This window comes from Tamandua tetradactyla, chromosome 6 (assembly GCF_023851605.1).
Source record: "Tamandua tetradactyla isolate mTamTet1 chromosome 6, mTamTet1.pri, whole genome shotgun sequence".
NCBI lineage: Eukaryota > Metazoa > Chordata > Mammalia > Pilosa > Myrmecophagidae > Tamandua > Tamandua tetradactyla.
The window spans coordinates 164,209,063-164,236,170 of record NC_135332.1 but is presented as its reverse complement, the minus strand read 5'-3'; the positions used below and the strand labels follow the sequence as shown (position 1 = coordinate 164,236,170).

Genomic DNA, 27,108 nt, shown 5'->3' with positions numbered 1-27,108 from the left:
TGACCTCTTCCCAGGAATCATTAATGTTCTTAATGGCTCTAGAGTGGTGAATCTTTTCCAGAAGGCTTCCCATTTACTTTGCCCAGAACACTTAGGGGAATTATTATCTATGACAGCTGTAGCCTTACAAATATACTTCTTAAATCGTAAGACTTGAAAGTTAAAATGACTTCTTGATCCATGGGCTGCAGAAAGGATAAAGATATTTGTTTTATAAATGTTAAAAGCTGTCTTCTGTGTATTAGATGGCTATCATAATATGTAGACCCCAGTAACATTCATACTAATATAAAAACTATCAATCACATTTGAGGGCACTTCTTTTTTCAGAAGCTTTGGTATCATTGTGTTATATCATTTCTGTGTTTTAGAATAGAATGCCAACATTTCATCATAAACTCTTTGTAGCCATGGTTATATTTTAAGTAGTCTAAGCTAGGTAAATACTGCTTAAGGGCAGCAGTTCTCGAAGTGTGATTTCCAGTCAGGCAGCACCAACATCATCTGCAAACTTGTGCAAATTCCCATGCATCACCCCAGAGTTACTGAATCAGAATCTCTGGGTCTAGGGTCGTTCGATTTGTGTTTTAACAAGATTGCCAGGTATTTTGATATAGGCTAAAGCCTGAGAGCCACTGCCTTCAAGGATTGGGAGGGTTTAGAAAGGGATCATATCTTTAGATATATTTATGATGTCAATAATCATTGCTTTGGAATCTCTCAAACTTAGAAAGGGGATAAGAAAATGAGGTTGGACAAATCTAGGGAATCCCTGTATTACTTTTGTGACACCTCATTTCACAGAGTTAAGTTATTAAGATTACATTGTTTTGCAGCCATACTTGTAGAATTATTGCAAAATCATGTGTCCTGTCTGTCCCCCAAGAAAACAATTGTGCCCTTTCATAGTTATTAAGTATATACCCTTAATAAATGAAAGGATGCTAATAAAAGAGTGAGTAGGGTAGCCATTGCGTTCCAGAGGACCCATGTGTCAACCCTGTGCAACTTAGAACTCTGCGTTTGATTGGTAAGACATTTCTTCATATGCCAGTCGTGGAGCACAGTGATGCACATCTGTTTTACCAGTAATTTGTTGTTGCAGCTCAAGTCTCAAAGCAAATAATCTTTATCACAACAATGATATGAAACAGTGGGCTCCAAGTCTGTTGAAAAGCAAGTTTTACTTTCCTATATTTATTTTGAGGTGGTAATATTCTCCAGAATTTTTCTCTAGTGACAGGAAAGATGCTTCATCACTTTCAGTGTTATAAATAAAAGAATGCCATAAAGGAAAATCTTTTCAAAGGTTAAGTTTAGAAAATTGGAAAGGGCAGAATATATTTAAAGTTTTTCTCTCCAGACTAGGGCTGTGTTGTCTTAACTGCTTTTCTGCCTCACCCTTGGTCCGGGGAAGGTGATATTATTTATTTCTGCCAATGTTTGCTTATTCCCTGACTTGTTCAAAAAAAGTATTTGAAGTTAGTTTTAGAATTTTATTAGACAACTCTTTAAAAAAGTAACTAATGAAATCAGCATAAAGAGTAAACAATTATAGAATGATGGGTTCACACTCTTAAGTTACTATACAATTACTAGAGGAAAACCATAGGTTTGGTTGTTATTTCTGTTTCCCATAGCAAAGAGGGAAGCACTATATTCACAGTGTTCACAAGTTATAAACATATCAAATATTCAGAAGAAATATTTCTTTTCTTTGCAATTAAATGTGGAAAAAAATCTCTATTTTTAAAGAAAATTTTGGGGAAATTAGGTATTTTTGACCTTTAGCCTATTCCTAGACACTTCTCTTACTTTTTGCTTGTTTCTCAAATAGCTTTTCCTTATTTTTTAATGAACCAACAATTTCAGATAATGGTAAAACAAATTAAGCAAGCCGTTTGAAACTAAAAATGTAACTTAAACTTCGGTAGTAAAATTTGATCTTTTATTCATATAAGCATGTCCTAAACTAAAGGAAGTATTATACTACTTCATTACATTTTCCTCTTAATTGTTTTAAAGTTGAAATGCCAGGCCCTACGATTTATGATAGAGTATGCTTATCTTGGTTCAGATTCAGAATGTTTGAACTGTAGAAGGCTGTAAGGAAAGGAAATATTTAGCTAAGAATTTAAAGACATTACTTACTACTTCTTTTATCCAACTAAACATTAGCTAATTTGTTAAATTGTCTATACTAACAATTAAAAACCCTTGTTAGTTATTAACAGCTATAGGCTTCTCATTTTGTTTTGGCTTATTTTCTGCTAATAAAATTTCAATACTTGCAGTTTCTCCAAATACACTTTGTGTTTAAATCTTATGTATCCTAAATCATAGTTTACCCTCCCTAGGAGCTAAGCTTCTTCCCTTTTTATTATTATTTTTTGGCTACGTATATTTGATTCTTGAAGAAAAATGTAGACTTTGCCTGGGAAAGTGTTTCTGTGGGTGGTTGGGTATTCTGCAGTGGCTCACATCTCTGTTTCCTCTTTGTTTCTTCCCTTACTGTGATACAGGCTTTGCTGCTTTGGGAACCCTCTTTTACTTTGCTTGAAAAGTCTGAAATTTTCAAAGTATCAAGAATCAGGTTAATTCTTGTCTCCTGTCTTCATTTCCATCAAGCAGTGGTAATGGAAATGAAGCCATCTTAGGATATAAATGAAGTAGATATCAGTTTTTTTTCAATTACTATCTCTTTTAAAAAAAAAAGGTATTCTATGTCCTGTATTTTAATGCAGTCTTCTGCACAGGGCTTCTAAATTTCATTGTTTTATTGATTTCACATAATAGAACTGGTTGATTTCTTATTGATTTTGATTAAATGATATGGATAGTTTTACATTTTAACCATAATGTCTTAGTAGTAATGCTTAGAATTAAGTTGTCATAGAATTGGAGGAAATTAGGATTCATTTAGGCAAAACTTCAACAGGAATTTTTCCTATAACATTTCACCTTCTGCTTGAATGCTCTAAATACTCTTACCCTTAAGTTTTATTTTCTCTGAAATACAGAGTCTTAATACCCTCAGCAATGCCTTACATGAAACTGTTTACAAATTTATTGCCATCCTATTTGCCCTTTCCTGGAGACTCTCTGGTTAGGCATTATGTTTCTTAAATATGGTATTCCTAAATCTAGATATAGTTCTTCCTATTTGGACTAATCAGTACATGCAGTGCAGCAGAGCCAATTTTTTTTTCTTTTATATGTATATAGTATTTCTAATAGTGTAAAATTAATTAGTCTTTTAAAAATAGCTGCTTTGAGGAGTTGGGTTTTAGAGCTTATAATTAGTGAAATCCCCTAAGGTTTCTCATGGAAAACCTGTTAAGGTACATTTTTTTCACTCCATGTAACCTTATTTGTCAGGACAATTTTTTTGGTGATTCTTAAAAAGTCATCTTTATTAATTTTGATATTAATACCATTTCTGGAAAATTGATTTTTCCGTTGACTGGTGTATTTTTTTGTATGTAAATTATCAAAACTAAAAATAGAAGAAAAACCGAGTATAGGTGAGAATGTAGAGTAACTAGAACTCCAAACTCTGCTGCTGGTGGTATATATTGAGTTTGACTATATGCACTTTATGAACCAGCAGTCTCACTCATAGGTATATACCCAATACAAAAGTGTTTATGTGTTACAAAAAAATATGACCAAGAATTCTCATATTAGCACTATTTATAATAGTCAAAGGCTAGTAATTACCTGAATGTCCATCAGTGGTACAATAGTAGAATAAATTGTGGCATATTTGCACACTATGGAATTCTAAACATTAATGAGAATGGATGACCAGGAACTACATGCAATAGTATGGATGGATCTCTTGAACTGAATGTTGAGAAAAGAAGTAAAATACAAAAGAATATATATTAAGTTGCTAATCTGTGATGTTAGGTGTCGGGATAATGGTTTACCCTTGGTGGGGGGTGGAACTCTGTTAGTTACTGAAAAGTGAGCACAAGAGGGATTCTGGGAGGCTGATAAAGTTCTCTTCTTGCTCTGCACGCTGGCTGCTTGGGTTTTTTTTCAGTTTGTGACAATTCATCAAGCTGTATACTCAGGGTATGTGTACTTTTTGGATTTATAATGCACTTCCATAAAAAAAATTTTAAGGGCAGGCCACAGTGGCTCAGCAGGTATAGTTCTCGGCTGCCATGCCAGAGACCTGGGTTTTCTTCCTGGTGCCTGCTCAGGCAAAAAAAAAAATTCAGAAAAAGTTTACGAATATTTGAAACTAAATTTTGCAAAATCTATATCTGTAGGTGTTTTTTTGTTTTTTGTTTTTTTTTTCAAAAAAGAGGAAGAGTTTAATACTAGGTGCTGTAGTAGGAGAGCAGATGGCCTGGCAGCCCAAAATCTGTCTCCCTGAACTGCAGTAATTCTGATAGTTTTATTAGAGAAAAGTTGTGCGGGGTGTAGAATATTGAGCACAGTGGCTTAGATGATGTAATTAGAGGTGATCTAATTATTGAGCATGCGCAGATTGATTACAACTTGTCTGTTGATGTATACTTGGATCGTTTCCATCTCTTGGCAGTTGTGAATACTGCTATGAACGTTGGTTTGCAATGTCTGTTTGTATCACTGACCTCAACTATTCTGGCATATACAGAGTAGTGGTACTGCTGGGCCAGAGGACAACCCAGTATTTAGTTTTCTGAGGAATCGCCCGACTGACTTCCACAGCGGCTGCACCATTATACATTTCCATCAGCAGAGAATAAGCTTTTCAGTTTCTCCACATCCTCTCTAACATTTGTAGTTCCCTGATTGTTTCATAGCAGCCATTCTTACAGGTGTGAGGTGATATCTCACAGATAATATTATTTTTTACCTTGTATATTGATTTGCCTTAATTTTAATCCGTTAAGTTTCATCACATATTTGTCGGAGTTTGATCTCTCAGTTTTTTTAACATTTGCTGTATGGACTTATGCTGACTCTCAGAGCAGAGAACTAAATCTGAGTCTCAAGTGTTACACAAATAGGTAAAGTTCCAGGGAACTACTAGGTTATACAAAGAGCAAAGCATTTTAGAATTTAAAAATAATAGTTATAGCTTACAATCTAAGTTCTAATTTTTATAAGCGTTTTTAAGTGAAGCTACTTTTAGAACTAGAAACATGAGACAGTTTTATATTAAGAAACCATAACAAAGGTTTTGTTGTTTCGCTTTTACACATTTATCAGCGTTAATTAACAGATAAAATATTATATATATTTGGTTTTTCCTGCCTTTCTTTTAAAGTTTTTCCTTGTTACTGTTGGAGCTCTGATCTATAGCTGACCACATATACTTTTAGAGAGTATTAAAGCAAAGCAGTGCAACTGATAATTTGACTGTTTGTATGAGCTGTAGCTTTTTTAAGAATAACTGAAACTGTAACAATACCATACCATTGCGCAACATCATATAGGTTAGTATCAGGATATAACATGGATAATAAGAACATTGTAACATTGTCAGGTTTTTTTTTTTTAGGGATTTTATAGTCTAATATTGTTTTACCTCTACAAATTTATCTAGAAAAAATCTCTTCTTACCACTGTAATACTTTCCAAACATCTCCTATGTAATAGGTTAAACTATTTTGTTTTATTTATTTATTTTTAATATTTTTATTGACAAATCTTCACAAACACACGGTGCATACATGGTATACAATCAGTGGCTCAAAATATCATGATTTGGTTGTGTATTCTTCTCCATAATAATTTTTTTTGTAATTTTTTTATTTTTTTAGGTTAAACTATTTTAGCATCTTAATTATAGAAGGTGAAAAAAAATATTTGTAACAGTTTTCCTTGAACAGTAAGAAGACTTGTCTTCTCAAATAAAGATGAGAAGGTCAAGGATATTAACAAAAGATATTATGCTGCCGTAAAATCTTTGTTTTCTAGATGGAGTGTTTGGATGATTAAAAAAAACTTTTTAAAAACTTTACATTAAGGGCTGACTAACAATCCATGTTATTTTAACAGGGATAAAACTGAAATTTAGTTTTGTATGAATACTCGGCTTGACACAAAAGCTTTCTTTTTTGAAGTATATGATAAACAGATTTATTAAATTTTGATCAGCACTGACTATGACAGACAAAATTCACTTTCATAAACTCCTTTTTTACAACTCTCTACATTCATTCAGAGCTTATAGTCAACAATGACTATAACAAACGAAATCCGTTTAGTTAAACTTTCTATCATCTTCTGTATCCATTCCACCTATAGTTTTTATTTACCCAGGCTGCACATAATCCGAAATAAATTTGTTACTAAATGCACAAAGCTTTAGAACCTGCATACTTCCTTCCAGTAACAGTAATGGAAGAAGGAAGAAATTTATGCTGGGTTTAAAACACAGCCAGGCATTTATATACTTTATACTCAGAACACACAAATGATTATGATATGCCTAAAATCTCTCAGTCCAATTCAACACTACCTTTAAAGGTCAGAATCAGCTTTTTGATATTTAAGGGCTTTATATACAGAAAAAAACCTCAAATTTTTCTGAACATTATTTCCAACTACCTAATAATACCAGGAATGTGTTAATTCACAAACTACACAGCTTCAAGTTACAGCTTCTAAAAAACTAGTTCAGACCTCTATTTATTTAAATGCTACTTTCTTATTTAAAGGTCTTACAAGTGTCATCTCTTGTATGAGGTCTTCTTAGGTCATTCTTTATCTATCTGCTTTTTAAATTCTTCCAGCACTTTTATTCCTTCATTATTACTGTCTTACACTGTGACCTTGTAGAAGTATATGCTAACTAGAATATAAACTCTTTGAAGATAAAAATTAGGTTTTCTCTATTTATGATGGCATTTATTTACCAGGAACTTTCTGTTTGACATTAACAAAGCCACTACAAATTCAGATTCTATCACATACTGAGGTAACACATGGCCAAGTAACTGAAAGCCAGTTTCTTTGAAATCCAGATAATCAAGGTTATAAAGAAATCCATTTATATTTCTTTTATAATATATTATAGTTTATATTATATTATAAACTTAAATGATTTCTTAAATAGAATATGTTTGAAGCATTAGCATATTTTTAATTTTATTATACTTTATATAAGTTTTATTACCAGATACATTGCTCAGTTTATATAACTTATCTAGTTAGGCTATTTTAAGAAGAATTTTGAAAAGATATTTATAATAATAGCTTATTTTATCAGTAGGCGTCTATAGATTTAGGGAGAGCACACCCAAGCAGAATAAAATCGTGTTTGTTCAATTCAAAATTTATCATAAAATTTCATCTGAGGTCGAAAAAAATCTCTTTATTTTCATAATATCTTAAAATTAGCAACAATTTTAAAAGTACATTGACTATCAAGTTCTCAAAAATATACTGCAATTGTTTAATTTGTCACAAGTCTAAATCCAGGAAAACTTTTCCATATCTCTCAAAGAACTTTTCTTTTACTTTTGAAATTTGGTAATTAGATTTTATTCTGTTACTCCTATCCCAGGGCTATTTATATTTTAATAATGATCTGATTACTACAGTAACCATTACAAAGGCATTATTGAAAAAAAGAGAATAACAATATTAACAAATATAGCCTATTCTGTAGCATTTTTTATGCTTACCATTTCTAATCTCCAGGCATAGTGAAAAAAAGAATTTTAAACCTTAGCTGGCCATATTTTTCTGTGCCTAGCCCTCTTCTCATAACTGCTTTAGGTAGTTAGGCATTAGGGTAGTGATAGGTTGGATGGAAAGAAACCAGGCTTGTTTTTTTTGTTTTTATTTTGATTATTTTTTTTTAATTTTTAAAAACATTGTTTATTGTGAAATATAAGGTGTGCTGGTTTGAAATGATAGTATGTAGAACAGATTTTGGTACCAAAAGTGGGGTGCTGCTACTGCAGTTTGCAAATACCAAACATGTTGGAGCGGCTTTTAAATTGGGTAAAGAAAAGAATCTGGAGGAGTTGTGAGAAGCTTGATAGAGAAGGCCTAGAATGCTTTGAAGAGACTGTTGGTAGAAATGTGGACTCTGAAGATACCTCTGACCAGGCTCTAGACAGAAATGAGACGTGTGTCATAACAGACTGGAAGGAAGGTGATCCTTGTTTTAAAATAGCAGATAATCTGGCAAAATTGACTAACGACTTTGGCTGGAAGGCAGATTTTAAAAGCCATGAACTTGGATATTTAGTAGAAGAGATTTCCAAATTAAATGTGGAAATGTAGGCTGGTTTCCCCTTGCAGCTTATAGTGAAATATGACAAGAAAGAGATAAGCTGAGAACTGGACCCTTGGATACAAAGAAACCAGAAATTGAAGTTCTGGAAAATTCTAGGCCTTCCGAAAAGGAAACCCTAGAGAAAAGTGCCCCATGTGAGGATTTAACCAAATGTGAAACAGCCAGCCTTTTCAAGAAAGCCAGGCTCGGACATGGAGTTATCCAGGAAGGATTTGTGGAAACTCCTTATGTCTGATGGGCATGATCCAAGGCTATTGCATACAAGAGTGTTGTGGGATCTGTACAAAGAGAACCACTGCCAGTTGGGACTGAGAGGGACAGAGAAGGGACACATTGGAGGAAAAAATAACTTCAGAGGCAGAGCCATGGAGGCTGGGGTCTAAAGTCAAGAAGCCTCAGGCCAGGAGACCAGACACACCCAAGCACATGGAGAGGGTTAAGTTCGCACCAAAGGCAGAGGATGGGCCTTCTACCTCGTTGCAATGGAAGAGTCATGCCTCCTCAGGACCTGGAGAGGGTGAAGCACGTTATTTGGGATTTGAGGAGAGCCTGGCTGCTGCCACATGGAGGGGTTGAGCGTGTGCCCCAAAGATGGCCAAGAGCCCGGGTGCAGCCCCGATGCTTGGAGAGGGTGGAGCTGAGAAAAAGGTGGTCTCCTCAAAATCCCCCAAGGTTGCATTCAAAGAGAGGCAAGCCACTGCCTAGGCCCTTGGAAAGGCTGGGACTGCCGCTTTCAAAAGCTCCAAAGATAAATGACTCTTGGAAATCTAATGTACTTTGCCCTGCAGGTTTTCAAAACTGTATGGGTCTGGTGACCCCTGTTTTCTTTCCTCCCTATGGAAATGCGTATATGTATCCCATGACTGTTCCTCCTTTGTATGTTGGCAGCAAATAACTCTTTATGAGTTTTCAAAGGTCCAGAGACAGAATAATTTTGCCTTAGAACAGATCGTGCTTGCATCTAACTTTGAGAGTTTGTATTGGTTTTAACCTTGTATTGTATTTGTAATGTTACTGAAATGATTTAAGGATTTCTGATATTGTTATAAAATTAGGGTATTTTGTATATGGGGAAAACATGTCTTTTTTTTGGGTCCAGAGGGTAGAATGTACTGGTTTGAAATGATGTATGTACCCTAGAAAAGCCATGTTTTAATCCTAATCCTATTTTGTGAAGGCAGCCGTTTCTTCTAATCCCTATTCAATCCTATATGCTTGAGACTGTAATTAGATCACCTCCCTGGAGATGTGATTTAATCAAGAGTGGTTGTTAAACTGGATTAGGTGACAGCATGTCTCCACCCATTTGGGTGGGTCTTGATAAGTTTTGGAGTCCTATAAAAGAGAAAACATCTTGGAGAATGAAGGAGAGTCAGAGAGAGCAGAGCAGAATGGCATAGCCATGAGAAGCAGAAGTCCTCCAGCCAGTGACCTTGGAGATGAAGAAGGAAAATGCTTCCCGGGGAGCTTCATGAAACAGGAAGCCAGGAGAAGAAGCTAGCAGATGACGCTGTGTTCGCCATTTGCCCTTCCAGATGAGAGAGGAACTCGGACTGCATCCGCCATGTGCCCTTCTACTTGAGAGAGGAGGTTATAGGTTTCTGGAAAGTAAACTTAATGCATGAAACTTTTGTACAATCTCAGATAGAGCCCTAGGCATTCTCTCTAGTTAACAGGAATGATGTTGGTTGGTGGTTGGCAAACCACAGTTAGCAATATCTAGCTGAAGCTTACATAAAAGTAACTTCCAGAATAGCCTCTCAACTCTATTTGAACTCTGTTAGCCACTGATACCTTATTTTGTTACATTTGTTTTTCACTTTTTGGTCAGGAAGGCATTGTTGATCCCCAGGTGCCAGGACCGGGCTTATCCCTGGGAGTCATGTCTTACATTGCCAGGGAGACTTTCACCCCTGAAAATCATGCCCACCAGGCTTGTTTTTGAGCTTAGATTTGAAAGTGAGGACTGTGGATAATTTTGAGAGTTTCCTATGCCCTTCCTTAACTATTTCCAATTATTACATTTGTTTTACTAAAACCTGTCATCAGGACAATTAGAAATGATCTTTGCTTTTTTCCAGAGGCAGCCCTTTGCAGTTTTCTGCTGTCTTAGGGAAATCCTAGGGGCAGTTTCTTTCTAATATCTTGGTTTGTTTATAATAATTACAAAACTAAGGTTTTTGAATCTTACTGCTCAGTTTTTCCTTTTTATTTCAGAAGTACCGCTTTATATATTTATATCATGCACCAGTTATTTCTAAGCAGTTCAAGTAGAGTTCTTTAAGATTTTTCTTACTAATTTGCTATTACCATCCATAGATATGAAATATACATTGAACAGGCCGACAGACACAAATAGAAAGTTAGTTACACAAGAAACAGAAATACTTTTGAGAGGGACAAATAAAGGATTGAATGTATGATCTTATCCCATTTCTACCTTTTTGCAAAACAATTTTTACTGTAATATCTTTAATTTTAACTATTATGGTAATGTTTTCATTTTAAATCATTTTGATGCCAGATTATGTTACATGTTGATGCTGGATTATGTTATGTTGAGTCTTTTTTTAATAGACTCCACCAAAATCTTTTCAGTTTTCAATACAACCCAAAGGTTCCCTTTTTATAAAATTTCCATAATCAGTAATCAGAAACCTTTGACTAATACAAATGCAAGAACATACCAACTAACAAATTCAAACAGACACTTAACACTTGTTATATTTAAATAACACACCAGTTAATAACTAGACGGAACACACCAACTAACAAATAGGCATTAAACACCTAACACACGAATTAACAAACAAATATTAACTCTTTTTTAAAAATTTTTATTGATAAGACAAAACAACATACAAACACAAACATTCCCAACATAGGAACATTCCATACTCAATATGCTATCAATGGCTCACAATATCATTGCATAGTTGTATATTCATCACCATGATCATTTCTTAGAACACTTGCATCACTGCAGAAAAAGAAATAAAAAGAAAAAAGGAGAAACTCATACATAACATACCCCTTACCCCTCCCTCTCATTGATATATAGTACGGTATATGTATATATATATATATAGAGAGAGAGAGAGAGAGAGAGTACGGAACCCAAAAACAGAAGGTGTAGAGGTCAGAGCAAAGGGGATTGTTCTGAAAGCATGACCTAGGTTAAGGGGGCTCGATCTGCCATATTTACTCCCCAGTCCGCTTTTACCCTGATGACCCACTCATCCATTCAGATGTCTAGGCATGGAACTGGAAAGAGTTTCTCTCTTTGAAGCTTTTTTTTTTTTTTTTTTTTTTTTTTTTTTTTTTTTTTAAAGGAAAGACAGAGAGAAGGAAGGAAGGATAGAAGGAAGGAAGGAAGGAATAAAGGGAAACATTTTTTAAACATTTTCTTGTTTTTTATTGTATTCTGTTTCTCCGTTTTTGTTACATGGGCTGGGGCCGGGAATCGAACCGAGGTCCTCCGGCATAGCAGGCAAGCACTTTGCCCGCTGAGCCACCGCGGCCCGCCCTCTTTGAAGCTTTTTAAGGCACGAAAAGTCTCTGGAGTGCCAACAGAACCGAGAAACCCTGGTTGCCGAGCCACTAGACTAAATTCAATCCAGCTGCCACAAAAGGCTCAGTTACCTGGCTTATCTGCTCTGTTGGGCCTCTAGAGTTTTGGGCATTCATCCCAGAGGGCCACCAGATTGTTACTGGACAAGGGCTATGGATTCTTTTGCCCAATGCACTCAATAACCAATTCTTGAAACACCAGGGTTTCAAAGAGAGAAAGAGTTTATTACTAGGTGTATAGTAGGAGAGCAGATGGCCTAGTGGCCCAAAATCTGTCTCTACACCTATAGTTCTAAGAAGCAAATGTTCTTTCTTTGGCAAAGATTTTACAGATTGTTTTAATTTAATATGGATGATAATAGGTTCTTGGAGAAGAATCTTTTGATTACCTTAATTTACTGTTTTTTCAGTATTCCCTTACAGCAGAACTCCCTTTTAAGCTTTGTTTCCCTGCAGATTGGTGATAGTGGTAATTATAGGGCAAGGGCACTCTGGTATTTTACAGTCATTATTCTGAAAATTGAAAACATTTATTATAATCCTGCCCTGTAATTTTTGGCTTTTGTGAGGGTATTATGAAAAGAAACCCTATTTGACTAGTACACTGAAATCCAAACCATCAGAAAGTTATTTCTCATAACTGACATCCCAATAGGTTACATTTATAATGACTCACCCATTTTATTTGGACCACTTTACATTTTCTCAGGAAATGAAGAGATTTAAGTACGAATAATTTCCCATAAGGAAGCTAAGAACTCTAATATTTAATATTTAAATCTGGCTTTCTTTTTCTTTTCTTTACCATTTACTTTATAGCTTACAGTAAATTCGCATGAATACAGTAATTCCTTTGTTAGAAGAGGAAGACACGTGAAAGCCTTATGTACAAATTCCATATAACTTAAAATTCTTATTGACTAATAAAGTATTTCTAACATAGAACTGTAGCTATCTAGAAAAGTGCATGATGTGTTTTCTTTTTGCTTAGTATCTGAAATGTTTTTACTTTTATCTTTGGGCAAGTCACCACATCAAATATTTGTATCTGAATAATGATACACCTGTTGTTACAATTGCAAAAACATTAATCAGCTTATCCACATCTATACAGCCATGTCCCTAAGTATTAATTATATAAAATTTAAAGCAAGAATAGCACTGAACTGCATCCTGTTCTTTTTCATTAAGTGACAAGGAGGTTTGACATTTCCAATCTTTTTTCCATGAGTGCTGCTGCTGATCGTACAGGCCAGTGCTATATAATACATGGGAAGATACTGCTCATGAGACACGTGGATCCAGCCATCCTGATCCTTTTGTAGTGTCTGAATATATCTGTCAGTCCCTGCAAGACTATGCAGCCTTGAGTAAAATCATCAGAGGTGATCTGCCCACTTCTTGTCTGTCCAACTTTCAAATAAGTAGATCATGACACTCGTCAGAGAGCCGGTACCCAAAATGTGAGAGTGCTTGCTTGAGCTCATTTTTGTCAGTCATCCCAGAATTGTCCCTGTTATGAGGGCAGAAGATGTTCAGCTAGTCTATGATGTACTTCCAGATACCAGTGAACTCACTGAAGTTCACATCAGCCTTCTCTCTAGGCCAAACATGGACATGATTGAACTGACTGTCACAAGATTAAATGGAATCCTTGTATCATCGGATAGTGCTTGCTGAAGTGCTTTGACTGATACCACACCACTCCTGTCTTTCTTACCCCTCTGCAAGAGGAGTGAGAAACGCATGTGTGGGCTTAAGTTCTGGCAAAGCCGTGGCTTGCTTTTTAATGAAAATAATTTTTTATTTTTGAATTTGAAAGATAACTGGAGGGAAAATACAAGTTATGCATCCCTTACTCAAATATGCTTTTGATAGTTTATTGATCAGAAATTATAATTTGTAGATATCCAAAATAGTTGTCCTTAAAATAAGATGGTCTATTAACTAAGTGGCAAGGATGTGGAGCAACTGGAACTTTTACATATTGCTTGTGGGGGAATGCAATAGGTGCAGTCATTCAGGAAATCAGTTTGGCAGTTTCTTAGAAAGTTACTGTATAACTCAGTAATCCCACTCCTGGATATTTTTCCTCTAAATATGAGAACTTAGATTCACACAAAAACTTGTACTCAAATGTTCAAAGTTAGAAACAACCCAAATGTCCTCCAACAGGTGAATAGATAAACAAACTGTGGTTCATCTATACCTCCCCACTATAGCAGTGAAAAGAAAAAAAAATATTGACTTGTAACAATTTGGATGAATTTTCACAGACATGTGAAGTGAGACATGCCAGTCTTAAAAAGTTATACACTGTATGCTCCATTTATTTGAGCCCAAGGGACTTTTTGTGGATGATGGAACTGTTTTATATCCTGATTGTATATCCTGTCATGGTCACATGAATCTATACACGTGTTAAAATATGTAGGCATATACACCAAAAAAAGTCAATTTTACTTTTGTTAAGCATCCTAATTTAAAACCAGATAGTATGTTAAAATGCACATTATTGTTTTTATCGTAGTCCTAAAGTTTTTACACCTTTTTATTTTACATGTTGATTTAATAGAAATAGTTAAGAAAAACTAAAGGCTATTTATAGCTCCTTTTAGAATCTTAGGTTCTGTAGTTATTAGTCTAGTTTAAATGATCGTTCAATCCATAGTTATGTCCTTCTTAGTTGGTAGAGAGATGTATATGGGGGAGGAACGGCCTCTGCCAGATTGTGTGTATAATTTTTAATATTTTCTTTATGTCTTTTCCCATTTTATTTTCCCTTAATCACTCTGAATAGTATATAAAACCATCATTTAATTTAGTAAAAAAATTATTAAGCTATTAAATGTCACTAAATTTACTTAACGGATGCATCTGATGGCAGGATGGAAAACACCAAGGTGTGCAGCAGGATATGGCCCATGGTTGTCTTTCATCTTGTTTGTTTTCTCACACTTTCCATTCCTGTCTTTTCCCCCTTTTTCCATTTCTTCCATGCTCATTAAATGATTTTAACATATTTAAATATACACATGTTATTTATATGGAATATGATTAGAAAATCATTTGAGAGATATTTTCATATTTCCATAAGAATTCCGTGTGTAATTGTTTTCCCCAATGGGAAATATGGACAAATAATTTTTTTTCAAAAAATGGAGAAAAGATTTTAATGGAAATTTGATAGGAGTTATAAGAATTCCTACTAAACATACAAAAATGTACTCAACCATATTAATCATGGTAGAAATGCAAATGAAACCGCACACCCAGTAGATTGGCTGAAATTTAAAAGACTGACAGTTCCAAGTATTAGTAAGGAGAAACTGGAACTCTCATACATTGATTGGTAAGTGGGACCATTTTATGCTTCCAACACTAAAAAAGTTTATTGGTTTCCAGTTTGCTTTTTTTTTTAGCCCCTCTTTTGAATGTGAATAGACAACCATGAATTATTACCCTCACTCTTCTGGGTATCTATTGCTGCATAACAAATGACCCCAAAATACTGTGGCTTAAAACCACCATTTCTTTTTTGTGTGTGAAATTCAGCATATATACAGAAAAGCAATAAATTTCCAAGTACATTTTAACAAGTAGCTATAGGATAGATTTTAAAGTTTGGTGTAAATTATAGTTTCACGATTTTTCGATTTTGCTTCTAGCTGCTCTAAGATACAAGACCAACAGAAATATCAGTATAATGATTCAGCAATCATACTCATTTTTTTAAATCCTATCTTCTCTGTTATACGCCTCCTTTTCTTTAAATAATGTATATACGTAAAAGCAATAAACTTCAAAGTACATAACAACAGTTAGTTGTAGAACAGATTTCAGAGTTTGGTATGAGTTATAATTGCACAGTTAGGACAAATAAATTTGAACATATATTTATTGAGTACCTCCTATATGCCAGGCTCTAGAGATGTAGCAATAAACCAACCCAAAATTCATGATTAAGTTTACATTGTTATGCACTGGGGAGTAAAGGTGAGCAGTATTATATTTTAGGAAAGTTGTTCCCATCCTGACTTGTTTTAGTTTTTGTCAGATTATAAAGCTTGATATATTCATTTAAATTTTAGCTGGAATGGTAAATTTTAATTATCAGTTTTCAGTTCTACATATTTTGTATCAAAAAATATAGTGGATATAGCTATCCAAAATTTATGGAGAATATGGTACTTGTAGTAATTGCATAACATTGGTGAGTAGAACATACATGTCATTGTATTTATAATTTAATACTTTTTAACATGGTGAATAGAGCAAGTTACTTGGCTAAAAGTTATTCTTATGAGTTATATAAGAAGATATAATATGTGTAAACAAGTGGTATCCAATAACATTTAAGAAAATGCTTAGTGAAATATATGACTTATTGTTAAACCTTACTCCTTTTTTCCTTCTCAGGAGAAATCTCAATTATTTTTCTAATGCTTACGCAGCTGCAGTTAGTGCTGTGGATCCTGATGCAGGAAACGGAGAACTTTGTATTAAGGTTCCATCAGAGTTATGGAAACATGTTGATGGTAAAGTACTGAGACTATGTTGATTTTATTGTAAAATCATGCTAAATTCAATGGCTAGAAAATTTTATGTGAAAGTTAATGACGTTAGAATTGTAAATTAATCAGTTGAAACATATAGCAGGAGTTGGAGGCTTCTTTTTTTCTTAGGATCATTGACTAATAAGAAAATAGCCATTAAGCGCTATAAGAAAAAGCAACTCATTTCACTGTTATTTATTTTAAATGAAAGATTTTTCTAAAATGAGATGGATGGACAATTTGACAGCATTTGAGAAAGCCTACAATAGCAAATCAGTTTAGAGTTTTAGCATTTCAAAGCAGGAAGAATCCTTAACAAATCATCTGTTTTAATTTCCCCCTTTTACAGAAGAGTGATGTGAAGTACAAAAGAGTAACCTACTGAAATTTGTTTAATTAGTGGTAGTCAAGGCTAGAACATAGGAGTTTTGACTCCCATTCTGCATACTTTTGATTATACTCTATGTAATATTATTTCTTAAACTTTGTTTTCTCTTAGAATGATTATACATAACCTTCTTACCTATGTTTAGCTTTATTAAAATTTTAAATTTTTTGTTTTTATTTCTTTCTAAGCCTTATTAAAATTAACTAAGATGAGGAAGTAAAAGATTTTTTTATTTTGTTTTGTTTTTGCCTTTTCTTGTTTTGTTTATGGGGTGTTTTTTTTGAGTGGGTGTACATTTTAGGAGACAAGCATGAAAGGACACTGTATATTCAGGTTCAAGAGATTGTCCAGATGGTTGTAATGTTTTGGGAGAAATGAAAATTAAGTTTTAATCTTATTGTGGAAACAACATATTTATTACGGAGAAATCAGACATAGCAAAAAATATAACAGTAATGCTTAATCTGAGTTCTCAGGTCCCTCCTCCTTCTCTTACCCCAAAGTCAACTAAGGTTAACAATTTGTAAGGGAAAGTAATGGGAGAACACGTATGAGAAATAATTTTGGTGTTGAATCTGTAAGGCCCTAAGTGTCTTTTGTGGGAATTTTGAACCTTTTTTTTGGTGGAGGGGGAAGAGGATTTGCCATGGAAAGATTTATAATTTGAGAAAATATAGCCAGTAGTGACCAGAATTGATTGGAGGTAAGCACACCAATGAAGACAGGCTATTGAGTTAATAGAGACAGAGAGATGTTGAAAGCCTAATCTAGGGCAGCCAGTGTAGTTTTTCATGTAAAATTGAGGCTTTGATGTCCATTTTATGTTCACTGTAAGTCTTTACCCTTATTACATAGACCACACTTAAATTTTTATTTATCTGTGAATGCATGTGTGTATTTATTTGCTGCAGAGTTAAAGGTTCTGAAGATACACATCAATTTTTCTTTGGATCAGCCGAAAGGAGGTCTTCATTTTGTGGTACCCAGTGTAGAGGGAAGCATGGCAGAGAGAGGTGCTCATGTTTTCTCTTGTGGGTATCAAAATTCTACAAGGTAGATTATTACTTCTTACATATTTCAATTGAGTTGAATTTTTCTAGGCTTGTGTGATACAGATATTTAGCATAAAATAAAAAGTATGAGCTTGATCGCCTAAATCTTTTCCACCTTATCCGAAGTTGTTCCGTTAGTCATTACTCCTCTTTCCTGGGTTTTCCCTCTTTCTCCTCTTTTTGTTTTTGATTTTTTTAATTAAAAAAAAATTTATTAGGGCTGAGTCAACAGTGACTCAGTGGCAAAAATTCTTGCCTGCCGAGCTAGAGACCCCGGTTCAATTCCTGGAACCTGCCCTTGCCAAAAAAGAAAAATTATCAGAGAAGTTGTTGATTTACAGAAATATACATAAAACGAATTCCAATATACCATCCTATTATTAACAGCTTGCATCAGTGTCCATTTCCTATCTCTTTACCCTTAACCATTATTTATTTTCAAATCTTTATTCTTCTAAAATAATCGTCTAATTGATTCTTTCTTTTTATTTTAATTTTTTGCATTTTATATTAAAGTAAAACATAAATACACAGAAAATTGGCCAAGTTTTAAGTGTCAGGCTCAGTAAATTTTCACAAGTGAACAGCCCTATATAATCCTTACTCAGATCAAGATAAAGAGCATTTATCTAATAGCATTGCAGTCTCTTACCCTCCTCCTGCCCACTTCCATTCACTACTCCCCCACCATACTTTTTTCTGCGCAAGAGTAACCAGTATCCTATTTTCTGAAATATCATAGATTGATTATACTTGATTTTGAAATTTATATAAATGAAATCATATGCGTTGTACTCTTTATATCTGACTTTTTTTTTTGTTCAACACGATGAAAGTAAGATTCAACTATTGTTGTGTGTGATGAATTCATTCGTTCACATTTTGTTATATAGTTCACTAATTCTTGATCTTTCCTCAGCTGGTCTTCTTTAAAAGAGGAGTTATATTCTCTTTTTTTTATTGCTTTAATCTCATTATCTCAACACATTTGCCACATATTATTGAAATGATTGTTTCATAATAAATTTGCTGTCCTCATTATTAACTCTTTTAGGCGAGATATGATGTCTTATACTGATTTGTGTTTCAGTATTAAAAATGAACCCTGGTACATCACAATAAGACATGACCAGAATTGATAGAAAATAGAATAGAAATTTCATGTCTCGCTTTATCAACACTCAGTTTGAATTTGTACAATCCATTAAATATACATAGAAGCAGTTTTATAACTTAGGGAATAGATTTTGAATATTAAACTTTCTTGTTTTGTTTTGGGGAATGAATGCCATGTAATAACTGTCTTATTTTTAATTAAAAAGTTGGAAACTAAGAATTGCTTAACTCTTTTTAGGGTTTGAATTGGAAGTAGTACATGACATATTTTATTAATATTCCCAAATAGGATTTGGAAACATATTTTTCTAAAAAATCACATTCTTTCAAGTTGTACAGTAAAAAGCTTTGGTGGCCAAATAGTTGTTTCTTTTTGTACATTTTCTGGAATTGTTAAAATATATGTGTGGAAAACAATGTTAAGTTTCACTTCCAGTGTATTTTATATGCTCTTGATCCTTTTTCTAGATTTTGGTTCCCATGTGTTGATTCATACTCCGAATTATGTACATGGAAATTAGAATTTACAGTAGATGCTGCAATGGTCGCTGTTTCCAATGGAGATTTGGTGGAGACAGTATATACCCATGATATGAGGAAGAAAACCTTCCATTACATGCTTACCATTCCAACAGCAGCATCAAATATCTCTTTGGCCATTGGACCTTTTGAAATACTTGTAGACCCATACATGCATGAGGTAAGTCATATCTTCTCCTGCCCTTCCACTCCCAATAAAAGAAGGCTAGTAAGTCTTTCTTAACTTTTTGTTCAGCTATCAAGAATATCATCAGAGAGAAAATGTTTCCTTACCTGATATATTTAATGATGTGAATTCATTAATGAATTCCCTTCAAAGTCTTGCCACATTAAAATTTCAGATTTTTTTCAGTAGTGGGCTTAGCATTCCAGAATAACTTTATATCTACCTTGATTAGAGTTAAATTGAATTTTGCAACTGATTCCATTCATTATTAATATTATCTTTTGGTTTGACTTATGTTTATGGACATCTGTTCCCATCTCTGGAATCTGAAGTGTTGTGATTTCAAAATTAAAGAGCAGATTTAATCTCACTTCATCATAAACAGAAAGAAAGAAAAACTTGAAACAGGGTTAGAGTGATAGTTAGCAAACTCATAAGGATTTCTTTGTGGTTTAACTTTTGCTTCTTCTACTTTCCTCCCATCTTGTTGCAAATCATGTATCAGTTGATAGGCCACATAGTACTTTTAGGCCTCCCCAAGCATGAGACATCTGGTAGTTAGAAAATGATTCATTGATTGTTGACTCTCTTGGCCTTTCCACATGTTTAAAATAACCTTTGAAGGAATCTCTTTTTATTTACTATGGGTTCTTTATGTTTGTGACCTGGATTTTTATGTGTGACCATATATATCTTATATGTGTCTTATATGTGACCATATATATCTCAGTAGAATTTCTTGAGAATATGTGAGCAGATATTGAGGGGAACCAGGTTTAAAAAGACTTTATTGTGAAGCCCTCTGTCTGCCTCTTACATTTGATTTCCTGAGAAGTCCACAAGATTTATAAAACTGTAAAAGGAGAAAATTTAGGGTATTGTGTGAATGGTTTTACTGCTACTGTTTTAACAGTCACCCTTTTCAAAGTATATCCACTGATAAGATTGGCAGTGGATTTTATTATCTTTGGCAAATAATCAGCTTTAAAGTCAGCATTTGTTGATTATTACCTGCTTTGTATTTCAGAAGAATTTTTTTTATCCCACTTTGAGCTGTTGGAGGGGGTCAAGGCAAATGTCAGTCAGAAAGTATATTTCTTGAAATCTTAGAGCCCATGACTTGACATCTCTCTTTCTCTCTCTCGAATAGATCATAGAGTTACCAGCATCTTCTGTAGATTTTTGTGCTGAGGGGGGCAGTAATTATGATACAGTTTGACCCTGACCACTAATAATATATAGGTACTATTCCCTCATTATTATGGTAGCCTGTAATTGGTTCTTTTATAATGCAGCTAGAAGAATAGTTTTGGTAATGTGTTAAAAACTTTCCTTACTTCTACAACCTTACAGTAATAAGAATCTTGGCTTTCAAGATATTCTAGATTTTGTTCTTAATTTTCTTCTAGCTTTTTCCCACTACTTTCCTTCTTATGTTTGTTATGTTGAAAATGGTTTACTTACATTTCTCTGATCATATCTTATTATCCCTTCTTATCTTTGATTCTGTGTGGGATATCCTTTTCCCCCTGCTTATCAAATTGTGTTCAACTCCAAATGATTAGCCCCCATTCATTCTCCTATATGAAACCTGATTGAGTCATTTCAGTTGGAGCAGTCTCCATCATTGTCACTGTTACTGTCATTCATCTCACAGAACCATGATAGGAGATGGTATATGATATCTATGTCTGTCTGAGGTGAAATGTAACCTGGTAAGAAAATCAGAATTACTATTTCTTTAGTAAGTGTTTCTTATCTCCCTACAACTTTCCGTATATAGTTGTGATATTAGAGCAAGTACTGCAGCAAATGCTTTTTATATGCAGTGAAGATAGTGCAGTTAACATTAGTTATTAATTGCTAAGATAGTATTATGTACAATATCTACTAGATTAGATATTTATAAGTAAAAGCTAGAGTTCCCAATGAACCTTGGAAATTTAATATTTTTTGTGTATTTATCTTCAGAAAAAATTTTAATATCTAATGAAAGTTATATTTTTAGTGTCTAAGCATTTCGCATGAATTTAATTTTTATGTATAATGAATATTTTGTAAACATCATCAATAATAGTAATTACTTCACAGCATTTTCTTTCAACATTATGAAATTAGTGGAGAAATGGATTTATAAGAAACACTTATTTATAATTGACATATTTAGAAAATTTAAACTATGAAAGTTAACATTTTTATTTAGGTGCTGTGTCATACTTTTTATTTTCAGGTTACTCATTTTTGTTTACCCCAGCTTCTGCCATTGCTTAAACATACCACGTCATATCTTCATGAAGTCTTTGAATTTTATGAAGAAATTCTTACATGTCGTTATCCCTATTCCTGTTTTAAGACTGTTTTCATTGATGAGGCTTATGTTGAAGTGGCTGCTTATGCTTCCATGAGCATTTTTAGGTTGGTATCTTTTAAACTTTGAATGCCTAATTAGATGATGATGTGAAGAAAAGCTGTATCTTTTTGTGATTAATTTTAAGATGAATTCTGAACTTTTATTTTCTTCAGTTTAGATGTCACTGGATTTATAGGAAAATATTTCTAGCATATTTTTAAATTAAAAATAGAAAAACATAAAGAAAAAAATCTTAAAATTACCCAAAAGGCTTATATTAGCTCCGTCTAGAATGAACCGATATCATATTTTCAGTATTTCTTTTTAGTCTTGTTTCTGTTTATGTGTATTTTAAAATTGTGCACTTATTTTATATGCTTCTTTTCCCTAACACTATACAGAATTTTTACTTGAGAACATCAGAAAGTTGTTTGGAGTTTTCTTCTCTTCATCTCTTTTTCCCTTCCTCCCTCTCTCCTTTCTTTCCTTCGTTGGAAAGTTCCAAATTTAGAAGTTTTATTTTCAGGATCAGTCATTTTTCCCTTGCTAGAGCTAAATTTTCGCATCTGTAAAATGGGGATAGTAACAATCCACAGGGTTGTTATAGCTCTCTGATAAGATTATGTATTTGAAAGTAAATAATAGAGCACTGAAAACTAATTATTTGGAAAAGATTTTGAAATTAAAACAACCTTCATATGAGGACCAGTGTCTGATTAGTAGATCACTTTCTGATTAATGATGCTTCTCCCCATCCCCTTACACCCCCTGCAAGAAAAGGGATTTATATTTTTTATGGCAATCATTGGGAAGCATTGTATTCCTCACTTTAAGCAAAAATTGTAATAGTGAATTTCAGCTAAACTTTGAAAAGATACAAAAGCATTTTGGGGGGAGTATTCTGGTTTTTCTTTTTATGTTTAACTTAAATTCTATTATTTTAAAAGTATAATTGTTTTATTTTGACTGAATAATTGTTTGTTTCTTGGTTATAGTTACTTTCTCTTCTTTTAAATTGCAGCACAAATCTTTTACACAGTGCCATGATTATAGATGAAACACCTTTGACTAGAAGATGTTTAGCCCAGTCATTGGCCCAGCAGTTTTTTGGATGTTTTATATCCAGAATGTCTTGGTAAATAATTTCAAAGTTTGCAACTACTGAGAAAAAAACTGTAGTTTAAATCTTTTCTTTTAGTTTAAGCTGACTTTTGCCTTAATTTCAGATAGTTAATTTAAAAAAAAACACCATTCCTTATTTATTTACTTATTTATTTTGGGGTACATGGTCTGAGAATCCATGTGCGCATTCTACCACTGGACCACCCATGCATCCATTCCATATCTATTTAAAGAAAAAAATTATTATAAACTTCATTCTAACTTTATAGCCATAAAATCAATAGAATAAGTTCTGTAATTTACAATAAGAATAAGGGAAGATTTTTTTAAAGAGCAATAGCTTCTTAAACTAATTCAATATTATAATTGTATTATGGTAAGAATTCTAATGCCAGGATGTAATGTTCAAGGCAAAATTATGGTCCTCTTGTGGGAATTTGCCTCCCAAGAGCTTAACTTTGTACCAGGATGCATGAAAAGGGTGAGAAATAGAAGTGTTTTATTTTCTTTTTGATTGACTTGAGAGGAATTTGAAGAAATACATGAAACTCCCTTAAGATTATAATGTATAATTATGAACATTCTGTGCAATGTATAGTATGTAAATTTTGGTTTCTTTTTGTTGCTGAGGGGAAAATGAAGAATAATGCCCGGAACACAGTAGGCAGAATGTTTGTATTAAATGAATATACAAATGAATAAATGAACAAATGGTATCAATTGCCAATCCCTCTAGAGAAATCAAAATTAATTGAGTAAATAAACTTTCAGTCTTAGATGCCATTAATAATTACACATAGGATTTGAAGTACTAGAGTGTAGACTTTAGGGATTGACCAGTACAGTCTTGTCTATGGACAGGTATTTCTTTAGAGGCAGACAGTGTGAATGTAGAATTGGACAGGGGGTAGTAGCCCTATCAGAATAGAGCACATACATAGGTAAATTATATTTGAATTAAGACAGTGGTAGAACAGTCTTATAAGTAAAGCCAAAGTTAGATGCAAAGAGAGCAAAATGTATTAATGGACAGTGGCTATAGTTAGATGTGCAGAGAACGTAATGAACGGGCAACGAAACTAGTCAACTCAGCCAGAGAAAGTGGGGAAACCAAATACTTTATTAATGATTTCCATTTTGCTTTAAGAAGGCAAGGAAATACACAGTGTATTCATTCTACTCTCTTTGGTCTCATCTGAAGAGTTTTTCTTACTAAAAGAAGTTTCCGCTTTGACTTTTTGCCTAGGTCTGACGAATGGGTGCTGAAGGGAATTTCAGGCTATATTTATGGACTTTGGATGAAAAAAACTTTTGGCGTTAATGAGTACCGCCATTGGATTAAAGAGGTATGAGGTCCATTATTCATTTAGAAATCAATAAAACACATTAATGTCCTCCTGATTTTCAAGTTATTGTGTCCTTTATTTTTCTACCTTTTCTTTTTGCATGGGTAGGTACAGGGAATTGAACCCGGGTCTCCAGCATGGCAGGCGAGAACTCTGCCTGCTGAGCTACCATGGCCCCCCTGTGTCCTTTATTTTTGTACTGTAAAATACTTTTAAAATAGCATTTGTAAGACCCTCATTTTTCCCAACAAAATGAAAATCACTTTACTGAGAAAGATTAATGGTCTGTCTTATCTGGTTTCCATTGTTGATGTTGACCGCTGAAGACTTTTTAAGGAAGGCAATATTTCAGCTTCTTAACATCAAGTTTACTATTAGATGTACTCCAGTTCCCCATAGTAGTCATTTATGATTCTGTTGTTCCTAAAATTGTTTAGACTTAGAATACAGATTTTGGAATCAAATTGCTTGCTTTTGAATCTGCCTCATATTTAGTAGCTTCATGACTTTGATTAATCTTTCCAAGCGTTATCAGTATAAAGGGGTAAATAGTATTGTCTACTGGGCAGGGATTGTGAGACATTATCCATATAATGTGTATTGCATGGTGCCTTATACATAGTAAGTACTTATTATATGTTGGCTAGTCTTTTAATGTAATTATGTTCTCTATCATTATTTCATCTTTTTCTTACTGTTTAAGGATTTGACCAAGAAGAATCACCTGTATTTTGCTTAGCCCATTCTAGTCATATTTTTATATACTTTAATCATATACTTGGCTTCTTTTTTCTCAGCTAGAAAAATATCAGTCTTTAATTCCTATTGAATGGGACCCTCTGTCCTCCCTCTTCTCTCATTTTATATATTTTCATCATCCAGGCATAAACTTAAGTAAGTCCTGAAGTTAATTACAAAAGATTTCAGACATCTAGAACCATGAAAGGATTTATACATCTCGAACTAGAAGAGTTCTTTCTTCACTTTGAAAACTACGATAAAGCAGAAAAAATACCATATAGCACTTGCGTTGTATTAGGAACAGTTAGAAACATTTTATAAATATTGACTCTCTTAATCCTCTTAACAACCCTATTCTTCCCCACTTTACAGATGAGGAAACTGAGGCACAGAAAGGTTAGATTATATGGTTAGTGTCACACAGCAATAATATAAAAGCTATGATGCCTTTATGTTATTTAAGCTAGTCTTGAGTTTCCAGCATAGTTGTTTTGATGTTTTATTCAGAGTTGTTTTATTCTCTGAAACTTTTTTCCTTTACTCTGTGTCAGAGGATATCTTGAGAAGTTTTTAAATAATGGTTTCCTGAAATAATTTTATTCCTGGGTCATTTTAAATCCCCCATCTTAAGCAAAATATAGAGAAGGAAGGGATAAACTTGGACCATAGATCAGAGAGATTGGGATGTGCCATTAGCCTCCTGGCCAGCCCTGAAGTCATAACGTAGAGAAGGCCTTTTGACTATTATTTAGCCAGTTGTGTAGTCTGCTTTGTTTATAAGAATATGAAGTACTCTTCCTATTTCATTTATTTTAAGAAATTTGCATTCTGATTCCCAGAAATGAGAATTCACAATTCAGTTCTGAAATTTGATGTGTAGAAAAAGTTTTCATTGACCCCTGTTTTTATATTCTTCTTTTAGGAGCTAGACAAAATAGTGGCATACGAACTGAAGACTGGTGGGGTATTACTACATCCCATATTTGGTGGAGGAAAAGAGAAGGATAAGTATGTTTATTTTTCAGACAAGAAATTTTAAGCCTTTTCCATGGCATCACTCTATGGGATCACTTGTATGTATGTTGAAGCCCACATACCACCAGATATATGTAATACTATTGATGTCACAGGTGCTGGTAATATTTTCATTATTCCTTTCAGTAGGTGTATTATTTTTTATTGTACATGATGACAATAAGTCAATTCTACTTCTAGGTGTATATCCTACAGAAACACTTGCACATGTGAAAAAGATAGGCACTACATCATTATTTAAAATAGTAAAAAATGGAAATAACTAAAATGTTCTTATATTTCATAATTATTTTCTGTAAGAATAAATTTTTTTTCTTAATTTACTAATGATCTCTTTTAGTAAATCAAAATATTTAATTTTTACATAGTTGGTCTGGTCTTTTTGTTCTCCAGATTTTGGCTTTTTCCTTAAGAAAAATTTTCCCACCTCAAACCTATGAAGGAGACAGTTTTCCTATATTTTCTTCTAGTACAAACAGTTTTTCTTTTATTTTCTTCTGGTACTTTCATAATTGGTTTTGATTGTTTTAGAAATGTAATCCATTTTATATGTGTTTTTGTACATGCTTTAACGTTAGAATATTGATTAGAGTTTCATTGATTTTATTGATGAATTTTGGGAAAATTGAATTATGTTCAGTGTTGTGTCTTCTGGTAACTTGGCATGTTTTTCTGTTTTTTTTCAAGTTTTCTTTTATGTCCTTTAGTAAAACTTCATAATTTTCTTCCAGTAAAGTTTATTCTTAGATGTTTCCTAGTCTTTGTTCTTCTTGTACAATGAAATTAAGATATTCCCATGAAGGTTTTGATTCATTGTTTATGTAGCCATAAAATTTGTTTATTTAATGTTTCATTTGTTATATTAAATAAATTTA

The 27,108-nt window shown here is 33.5% G+C and overlaps 1 protein-coding gene and 1 pseudogene across 7 annotated transcripts in view; one reads left to right on the top strand and one right to left on the bottom strand.

Moving 5' to 3' along the window:
- Window positions 1-27,108, top strand: part of TAF2 (TATA-box binding protein associated factor 2) — a 193,698-nt gene that overhangs the window by 17,515 nt on the left and 149,075 nt on the right. For 6 of the 7 annotated variants that reach the window (XM_077167550.1, XM_077167549.1, XM_077167548.1 and 3 more), the window contains 7 exons: window positions 16,241-16,359; window positions 17,677-17,818; window positions 19,402-19,633; window positions 21,870-22,054; window positions 23,011-23,124; window positions 24,358-24,457; window positions 26,121-26,206. In XM_077167550.1, coding sequence (XP_077023665.1) covers window positions 16,241-16,359; window positions 17,677-17,818; window positions 19,402-19,633; window positions 21,870-22,054; window positions 23,011-23,124; window positions 24,358-24,457; window positions 26,121-26,206 — 978 coding nt within the window. Of the gene's footprint in view, window positions 1-16,240; window positions 16,360-17,676; window positions 17,819-19,401; window positions 19,634-21,869; window positions 22,055-23,010; window positions 23,125-24,357; window positions 24,458-26,120; window positions 26,207-27,108 lie in introns of those variants that run through there. The other variant, XM_077167553.1, reaches the window with a different exon arrangement.
- On the bottom strand, window positions 12,955-14,747 carry LOC143685749 (programmed cell death protein 6 pseudogene; annotated as a pseudogene).